The 9,731-nt window shown below is 36.9% G+C and overlaps 1 protein-coding gene across 3 annotated transcripts; it reads left to right on the plus strand.

Moving 5' to 3' along the window:
* The first annotated feature begins 951 nt into the window (after positions 1-951).
* LOC141642852 (fatty acid amide hydrolase-like) lies at positions 952-8,637 on the plus strand. Of its 3 annotated transcripts, XM_074451803.1 has the most exons (20): positions 952-1,148; positions 1,536-1,645; positions 1,934-1,994; positions 2,296-2,483; positions 2,617-2,746; positions 3,314-3,391; positions 3,492-3,639; positions 3,738-3,850; positions 3,988-4,063; positions 4,320-4,391; positions 4,476-4,527; positions 5,019-5,090; positions 5,171-5,251; positions 5,545-5,648; positions 5,763-5,855; positions 6,560-6,628; positions 7,045-7,109; positions 7,192-7,253; positions 7,336-7,431; positions 8,268-8,637. In XM_074451803.1, the coding sequence occupies exons 1-20, from the start codon at positions 1,049-1,051 to the stop codon at positions 8,328-8,330; spliced, it is 1,833 nt and encodes a 610-aa protein (XP_074307904.1). In that variant the 5' UTR covers positions 952-1,048; the 3' UTR covers positions 8,331-8,637. The 3 variants fall into 3 exon arrangements, with proteins under 3 accessions (XP_074307904.1, XP_074307906.1, XP_074307907.1); XM_074451805.1 differs by lacking the exon at positions 5,763-5,855; XM_074451806.1 differs by lacking the exons at positions 5,545-5,648; positions 5,763-5,855 and having other exon boundaries at positions 5,217-5,251.
* Positions 8,638-9,731: the final 1,094 nt, after the last annotated feature.

Genomic DNA, 9,731 nt, shown 5'->3' on the forward strand with positions numbered 1-9,731 from the left:
TGAAAAATAGTTGCCTAAAACCGTTTTATGATGAGACCAACCTAAATATTTATACTCCCTTCGTTCCGGTCGATTGTTGTTCTTTCGTTTTGGCACAAAAACCAATGAAGTCAATTACTAAATGACAAGTGGAACAAATTGAGTATGAATGATCAAATTGTTTATCAAGTTCATTCTTAAAATAGAAAGGACAACAACTCACTGAGACACCCCAATATGGAAAAGGACAACAAATGACCGGGACAGAGGGAGTATTTAAATATAAAGTGTATCAAAGTTGATTGGTGTAAGAAGGAACGTCTTACTTAGGGCTGTAAATGAGCCGATATGATCTTGAGCTCAGGTGGGGTTGGGGCTCAGCTCGAGCCTAAAAAATTAAAGCTCAAGTTCAGCTCGAATTCGAATCAAGCTCGTTTTACCATTGTATTATTTTCACTTTCTCACGTTTTGAATCTAAACTAAATATAAATATTTTTTAAAAACAAATAAATTACTCTAAAATACTACGAGTAAAAAATATTATATTATAATATAATTATAAATGCCTAAATAATACTGTAACATATAATGTGAAATAAAATTAATATTACAATATATATAAAAATTATAAACGAGCCCAAACGAGCTTCTAAGCGGAGTCTCGCTGAGCTCGAGCTCGGCGCAAGCCCAAAATTGATTTGACCGAGCACGAGAGCTGAGCTTTAACCGAGCTATTTCCGACGAACCGTCTCAGACCATTGAGAACCCTATCTCACTTGTTAACCTACACCAATTAAAAAAAAACTTTAAGCTCAATTAGTCGATGTTATAAAAAAGGCGGTTTTAAATGAAAACATGCATGTAATAAATATTTAGAGGGTGTATGAAGTTAGAAAAGTCCCCACCACTAACATCACTTTCCGGTTCCCTATTGCTTGCTATGTTTTCTATATTTATATATGTAAGTTAGTTGCTTAATTGAGTGTTATGCATTCAACATTGTATTGTAACTAAGTATCCTATGTACAAAAATACAGAGAAAAGAAGAAGAAAATAAACTAAGTAAATAATGGGATTATTGAGAAGTGAAGGAGTTTTATACAAGCCTGTTGAGGAGATTGACCTTGGTCCTAATAGTGATGAACTTTATATTACTCCCATTGTCAAAGGTTTGTCTGTTGGCTACTTTCCTAATTTGCTAATTCGATAGCATGCTCAAAGTAAACTTGCGCACATTTGACCCTGCTGCAATTTGCGGGAGTCCTTGAGGCATTTGAAAAAGTTTTAACAACTGTACTTTGAGATTTTTTCTTTTGCATATATGCATGTCAAATTGTGAATGCATGTAGATAGTAGGTTTTGTTCTTCAATAATGTTCTGTGTAAGACACCTTTTATTTTATTTTTTTTTTTTTGTGTGTGTGTGTGAAATCCAATCCTATTCCATTTGGTTCAATTCAATTCAGTTCGGCTTAGTACACTTGGGTTCATTTTAATGTAGCCATGGTTAATAGAAACCATTGATATAACTGAGATCTTTTTGTTTATCCAAGTCAGCTCCACGCATGGCTGGGTTTTTGGTGAAACTCTTTGCTTGGATTCTGGAATTGAGGATCATCGGCATGATTGTATTGTACTTTCTCAAGAAAGATAATTTAGTTCACAAGGTATTTTATATTTTCTCAAATATTATTTGACAAATTTAGCCGTAAAATATGTTCAAAATGCTACTGTTATTCTGACTGAGTAGAAATATGCCATAGGGATGCATATCCAAATCTCTAACTCGATTATATTCTGGAAATTATGATTTCTATCCTTAAAAAAAATCAAGTTTCAAGTGTCGTAATCTTGTCAGAGTGTCACATCACATGGTAATATGAAGAGTCTAAACACTCTTTAAAGTTTTTATATATATACTCCATATGATGTGCTCAATAACATTCGATTTGCAGTTTGTTTCACTTGCAGAAATTGAAGAATCTCCTGTATATGTCCCATTACATACCTCTAAAGGTACTCCCTTTCTCTGGAATAATGTAGACACCTCCATTCACTGCAAGCCAGTCATATATGACTTATGAGGCAGTCTTACATGCGAGTCATGAGACCCAGCCAAATCCCTGTTTATTTTTCTTTCGATTGTAGGCTTACCGGATTAATGTGCCCGGACTCACATAAAACCGCCTCATATGTTTTTTTTTTTTTTTTTTTTTTTTTTTTTTTTTTTTTTTTTTTTTGGGATCATAGACTTAAGTTACTTGTGTATTTGGGTTTAATGATCATTACTTGGCCCCGATCATACGTTCATAAGCAGAGCCTCCAAAGCAAGAAGTGATATGCATAGAGTCTGATCAGAGTCCGTGTGAACGAGTACAAAAAGCTGTGGAATGTCTGCCATCTATTTCAGACAAAAGCTCAATCGAGATCGACCATTGTTTCCGGCACTGGACTATAACGGACTACTCCAAGGCCTATAAATCAGGAGCTTTTACTCCAACAAAGGTGTCTAGTTGTCTACTATCAATCTCTTTGCTAACAATTTAAGGTTTTCTGCCAATATCTCTAGGATGGATGTCTCAATTTTTACGATATAAGTTGCTCAACTTTCTGATTTCGTATTTTTTTTTAACTTCAGGTGTCTGAGGAACTTATAAGAGCTGTTGAAAGATCATCAAATCCTGAATGCAATATGTCATTCTTTATAAATTTTGATGTAAACGATATTCGACAGCAAGCTGTTGATTCTACTCTTCGTTATGAAAAAGGTATGAGAAAATCTGTTAAGACTTGATTGGAAGTATGACTATCACACATGTGCCGTGTGCGTGTGCATACAGTGGCAGTTCCATGTGTATGGATCCGGAGTTCCAGGACACCGTAAAACGAATTTTTGTGTGTATTTTGTCCAATTTTTAGGCCAAAATAAATAAACTTAAATACTTTTTATGTAAATTAAGCTTTACATTTTCATCGAGATCCCAAAAAGAAAATTTTCTAGATCCGCCATTGGTGTCCAAGTGTCAAATTGAGCTATTTTATGATGTCCTGTTGTTGGTTTATAATGACGTGTTCAAGAGTCAAACTCATATCCATGTCCGAGTGTCAAGCGGCCAATATAGGTACACGTGATTTTTCGAATAGTTGAAGTAACATAACTGATAAATTAATTGAGTGGTGGTACTCATAAATTGGTATCAACACCAATCAGCATCATAACTACCTCAATGGCCCCGTTTGCTCTACAAAATTACTCCTTGTATGACAAATTCTGATTCAGCTTCTCATGGACTAACTTGTTCTCATCATAACTTGCCAACTTTAAACTTTCATAGGAGAACCACTTTCAGTTCTTGACGGGGTACCGATTGCCATCAAAGATGAAATAGACTGTACTCCTTACCCAACCACAGGTGATGGCACTTCATTTCTTATATGTTTAAAACTTCTTCCCAACTCAAGATTATAATTTTGCGGTAAGACTTTACCTTATTTCCGTGTATTTTCATGTAGGAGGAACAAAATGGCTGCACAGGTTTAGATCCTGCAAAAGAGATGCTTGTTGTGTGGACCGCCTTAGATCCTGTGGTGCATTACTTGTTGGGAAAGCCAATATGCAGGAGCTTGGTGCCGGGGTAAATGGAATTAATCCACATTACGGGTAAAGCGTTAATTTGTAGCTAAGTAAATTACAACCAAGATAATAAAAGACTTCAGTTCAGCCTGCTCTTAATATAAACCTTAATCATGTCATTGTAGGGCTACTCGAAATCCTTACAATATCAGCAGGATAACTGGTGGTTCTTCTAGTGGATCTGCTGCATTGGTTAGTGCAGGATTATGTCCTGTTGCTCTTGGTGTTGATGGTGGAGGTAATTAACTTAAGTCATGAGAAAAACTCATATAAGACAGTTTGACCATAACGTTATGGAGGTAACACTTTCAGGCATTCGACGGTGTTACAAAAATGTTTTCATTAGCTCTTAAGAGAATTTCACGACTTCTGCAGGGTCTGTTCGTATTCCAGCGGCTCTTTGTGGTGTTGTTGGCTTCAAGCCAACTTTCGGCCGTGTTCCTCATGATGGGTAAGCTAAAAATGTTCTTGTAAGTCTATAAACATGATCACAAACAACACAATTTGTCGAAAGAGACTGTCCCATGCAGCTTGTGTGAGATTGCATTTACCCACAAATTACCCATTATCACAATTACACAACTGTTGATTGTATGTGGGACAGTCTCTCAGGAAACAATGAAACAAACATTCATCATCTTTTCATTTTGCTATGTTGTTTGATACATGTTGGGGTCAAAACTGAACAATTTACCTGTCTTCTGTAGGGTACTTCCCTTGAACTGGACAGTTGGGATGGTTGGCATTCTTGCTGGCACAGTGGAAGATGCCCTAATAACGTAATCATCAATTTTCTTAAGTCTAGAACTGTTTATTTTTCTAGCTGAATTGAATGTGTTCTAAATCATTGCTGCTCTTTTCAGTTATGCAGCTATCAGTGGTGAATCATCTCCAGACCAATCCACTATTGTCCCTGTAAGTAAGCTATTCGGTCTTGTGCCTCTTTCATAAGTACTGATTTTTAGGCCCTGTAAAATTGGCCAAGCCGATTGCAACCGAGCTAAACCCGTAAAAAACAACCTGAAATAGACAAGAACCTGAATAGATACACTCTGGAACCACCTGCCCATGATGTGTCTCAAAATGACTAATTCAAAACAAAACCTTAACAACCAGGACCCGAAGTATAACGTATTAAATTGACCCGTAGGCACCAAGACACGCTTGAAATGACCCGATAACGTCCCACTTGAAATGACCCGAACCTGTAATGAACCGAACACGATCCAAACGTCCCAATAACATTCCAGTAGAGATGACCCAAAGTTGCAATGACCGAGCGAACCCGACCCAAATGACTGATGTAGAGTTTGTATCTTTACTTGTACCTTTTGGCCTAAAAGTGATTAAATATCCGGATTATCTGTTGAATGCTGACTCTATGCTTGGGATTGAGTTGTTTTCAGCATAAAGTTGAATTGCCATTTTTAAAACCAATGACATTCTCTGGAGATATCAAAATGGCCAAGTATGGAAAGGTTTGTGACTCGCTATATCTACCATACTTTACACTCAACTATAACATATCATTAATGAGATATAACTGTTCTGGTTATAGTGGTTCAATGACTGCCATTCTGACATCAAAGTTTGCTGCTCCACAGCCATTGATAAGCTTCAGAAGTGTTACGGATGGCAGGTATTGCATTTTCCGATATAATTCTTGCAATAAATTGTAAGACGCTGTACAACTTGGTCAGGAATTTGAACTCTAAAATTCCACCCGAGACTATCGATCTCGACTCTTTGCAACGGGAGACCAGTCTTACCCAAGTTTTATTCGTGATCTGTTGTAAATTTGGCGGTATCACTATTGGTCTTTTTATCCTAAAGATGGTGCCACTCAAACTTAAACAATGAAAGAATGCTTCAGTGATTATATTCAAGTTTAGGCAGTACATCTCTTGCTAACTTTTTGATGTCTTGTCCAAGACTGTAGAAGTGACTATACCAGAAATAGAGACGATGCGACTGGCGCACTATCTAACAATAGGATCCGAATGCGTTGCTTCTCTTGATCATATTTTGCAGAAATTGTATGTTATTTTTTTTTTGTCTTTGTTTAATGCTATAGCATGTTAGCTGTTGAGTTGCTGACTGATACACTGACACACACACACATATATATATATATATATATATATATATAGGGACAACTCAGAAGTCGGATGGGATTCAAGAATAGCCCTTTCCATATATGGTTCCTTTAGCAGTGTCGAATATATCAAAGCACAGAAAATCAGGTATCATTTGAATTGGTCAATAAGACATTCCTAATGTGCTAGATTCTTCCGCTTGTCTTTTAATCATGGTTTAATAGAGATTTCCTTCACTTTCTATTTATATAAGCTAGAGCCCTATGGGAGTTTCCACTTCGAGTTTTTGAGGAGTTTTGAGGTTGCCAGGATTTGAACCCGTGACCTACGGTATATTCCTATTAGAGTATACCCTTTTTCCTAACCCTCGCGTGTGCCCCTCTAGAACGGACCTTTCAAATTCTAATATCGCGGGTAAGGATACTATTTCATCGCTGAATAGGTTACAACCCTTATAATGGCACGACTTTCGTCAAGCGTCAATCTGTCATTCGGAAACTGTATCTACTGTAGCAGAAACAAACAGGCTTTGTACATCAGACTACTCAATGTTTACTCAGTTATACAGCCTAACAAAATAAATCTGAACCAAAAAAATGAATCAAAATATCTAAACTGTTATTCAATCGTAGACCTTAAATGGGCTACCTGAACTGGCGAACCCCCTACCAATATTTGATTCAACTCGAACCAAGCAGAAGTACAGAACTGAACCGTCTTCGGCAATACCAAAAGAAATATCCGGAACTGATAGTAGCCTTTGAGACGCCGGCGTCTTAGGTACATACTATTTCCCATAATTCCCCGCGGCATGCTTTAGGAAATAATGTGTCTTATCACTTCTGTTGCAGGAATAGACAGATGCAATTCTTCAATAAGATATTCTCCAAGGCAGATGTGATTGTTACCCCAACAATTGGGTAATAGTTCTTCCTTAACTATTCATCTCTCTCTATTGTTTGGTAGGAGACTTTATCTTTATTTATAGCATCATATTCTTCCCTACCTGTTTGTCTTTCTTTTTGTTTGGTACGGGACTTCTACCGCTTTCAAACTTTTGCGCTCTCTCTACCTGCCTATGTCTCTTGTTTGGTAGGAAACTCTTAACATATTATTTTACACACCTTATCAGTTATTTGTCTCTTCTTGGGCAGGCCGTATTTGGTTCACCAAATTATTTTATGGGTTTGGTTTCTGACTGTTTGGGCCGAGTCAACTTTTTTAAGCTCTATCTGAGTGTCCAACAATAGATACGAATTAGATGTGATGTAAGAAAGTTAGAAAAATATGACATTTGACGGTCCTGTAACTCAAACTTTTGCAAATGTTATGTCAGTGTGACTGCAACCCGGATCCAGGACAATGCTCTAGAGACCGGTGAGCTCGATTACATTAATGGAGGTACGCATCAGCAATGCACTCGATTCGCTCAAAATTGCTGTCATAACCTAGTTTTAGTAACTTTTACACATCTTATTTTCAGCTGCACTTGTAAGGTACATAGTAGCAGGAAATTTCCTGGGTTTGCCTGCTGTGACTCTACCAGTAAGTGTCCCAACTTTTTATTTCTTTGTAATAAATAATTAAACTGAAATTATTCTAAATCTAATTTCAACTTTTGGTGTAGATTGGATATGACAAAGATGGGTTGCCCATTGGCTTACAGTTTATAGGAAGGCCGTGGTCGGAGGCCACATTATTACACATTTCTTCTGTAGTTCAGGTATATCCATGATCTTTAAATGATAAACCTGTTTTTTTTTTTTTTTTTTTTTTTTTTTTTTTTTTTTTTCTCTTTTTTTGTTACTGTTTAACTGAGGCACAAGGGTAGTTGCATTGCTTGCGGATTGTGAATTTAAGCTGCAAGTAACAGCTCAATGACTTTGCCTACCAAGCTACTAAAATCTGCTAATCTGATAGTTGTAGACTTGTAGTAGTAGTTACCTAAACTTTCCAAAATAACCTTATGATCATGATTTTTCAACATCAAACGAAAAATGTTGTGACTCTACTTATGGATAATTTGTGATTTATGGATAATTTATTAAACAGTCTTGTTGACTGTCCGTTGATGTGTGACCAATCACAGGCACAACTAGGCTGATACAATCAATATAATAAAAAAAACAAAGCGGTGATAAACCACATCATTTTTCATGCCATGGAGTACCATGACGCCGTGATTCTTTACATTTACATTTACCACGATCGAGACATGGAGTAATGGACACATAAGGCTGTGTTTGGATACAATTTTAGGGAGGAGAGGCCGGAGGGGATAGAGAGAGAGGAAAGAAGGGGAGGGGGTAATGGAGACATGGAGTAAGCCTGTTTGGATATAAATTCCCTCCAAATCTTTCTGGTTTTGTGTCTCTCATATTCCCTCCAACTCTCCATTCAAAACAAGTCATAAATCATATTTCTTCGACACAATCAATGCTGACAAAAACTCGTATAAGCCCTTATTTCATAACGAGTCAATGTCTTGATTGTACGCAACATAGTAACTCAAAACTAACTAGTCGAGTGTAAACGTCTAACTAGACTGCATTGTTTCAGGCTCTGTATATTTCAGATTACAAGAAGCCCGATGTTTACTACGATCTGCTCCATACGCCCTGAGTCGCGTTCCATCTTCGTCGTTCGATACTTGAATAAAAGCCTATATACAATATTTGGTCCCGGGGCTCTGATTCAATAATGTTTCTGTACTGAAGTGTTGCTCCAAGTTTTGTTTTGGCTTTTACTCATTTGAGCATCCTTCACTGTTTGGAGTAAAAATGTAATTTTTTCCCTTTTAATTTATTACTTAGAAAAACTTAATTGTGTAAGGAGCTGTTGTCTTGTTGGGAATAGTTATTTATTGCCCATCTACAGACAATGGAAAGTTTAACATCTTAGAGAATACGCCGTGTTTATTTATCGTCAATACCACCACTTACCTATACAACTTCGAATCTCAGGCAACTTATGATAAAAATGTACAAAGTAGTTCGTAATTAGGGCCGTTCACTCAGTGGTCTGGATTAAAGACCAGACTGGACCGGACCATTTGGTCCGGATCAGACCGGACCGAATTTTGTTTGGTCCGGTCCACGGTCCACCTATTTACTCTACTTTGATCTTCGGTCCGGTCCTGGACCAAACCGAATAGACCGCGGACCGGACCGTGGACCGATGTTATGTAAGAAAAGAATTTTTTAAATTGTAATATTATTGATTTTATTTTCTACTTTGTTTACACGTACCATAAGATTTGTAATTATGTAGTTAAATCTAGTAAGAAAATAATGTTTATTTTGATCGTTACGAACTTCTCGAGTTCTAGTTTTATATGCTAAAACATGTCGATGACAATAATATTTGGTCCACTTTGGTCCATTTGGTCCGGTCCGGTCCGGTCCACGCATTTTTATGGTCCAGATTGGACCGGACCAATATTAATATGGTCCGGTCCTCGGTCCACCTCTTAACCCTTCTTTGGTCTTCGGTCCAGAGAGTTTGATCCGGTCCGGGACCAATGAACACCCCTATTCGTAATTATTAGGGCTGGCTTAGGCCATTATCGATATATGTATTTACTTGGACTTTGATCCATTCTCGTATTGTATTTTATAATGGATAGTCTAATGAGAAAGGCAGAACAATGTTCACCTAAAACATTCTCTCGAAACAAGGGGCAGATCCAAAAATTCATTGTACGGTGGGCTTGAAAATTTTGCTTACTCAAAAAAAAAAAAAAAAAAAAAAATCGAGACGATTTAAAGAGGCTTGAAGTTGATAATTGTACTCGCTTTAACCCTTATTATTGTATATTATATGCTTCATTTTTGTGATATTCGAGTCAATGAGTTTAAATTATGAGTTTTGACACTTTATCGACATCCTACCTAAGTACTTATGTGCTAATTAAGCTTATATATAACTATTCTCATTATTCTACCGATAAATTTTTAAAGTTATACGTTATTTAAAGAGGCTTGAAGTTGATAATTGTACTCGCTTTAACCCTTATTATTGTAT

This window comes from Silene latifolia, chromosome 2 (genome assembly GCF_048544455.1).
Source record: "Silene latifolia isolate original U9 population chromosome 2, ASM4854445v1, whole genome shotgun sequence".
In the NCBI taxonomy this organism is placed as follows: domain Eukaryota; kingdom Viridiplantae; phylum Streptophyta; class Magnoliopsida; order Caryophyllales; family Caryophyllaceae; genus Silene; species Silene latifolia.

What these genes read in the sequence shown, in the direction of transcription:
- LOC141642852 (XM_074451803.1), top strand. Translation starts at nt 1,049, where the DNA reads ATGGGATTATTGAGAAGTGAAGGAGTTTTATACAAGCCTGTTGAGGAG. An exon ending in CCCATTACATACCTCTAAAG is followed by an intron (nt 1,995 to 2,295) that starts GTACTCCCTTTC and finishes GTTCATAAGCAG; the next exon opens with AGCCTCCAAAGCAAGAAGTG. An exon ending in GCTCGATTACATTAATGGAG is followed by an intron (nt 7,110 to 7,191) that starts GTACGCATCAGC and finishes TCTTATTTTCAG; the next exon opens with CTGCACTTGTAAGGTACATA.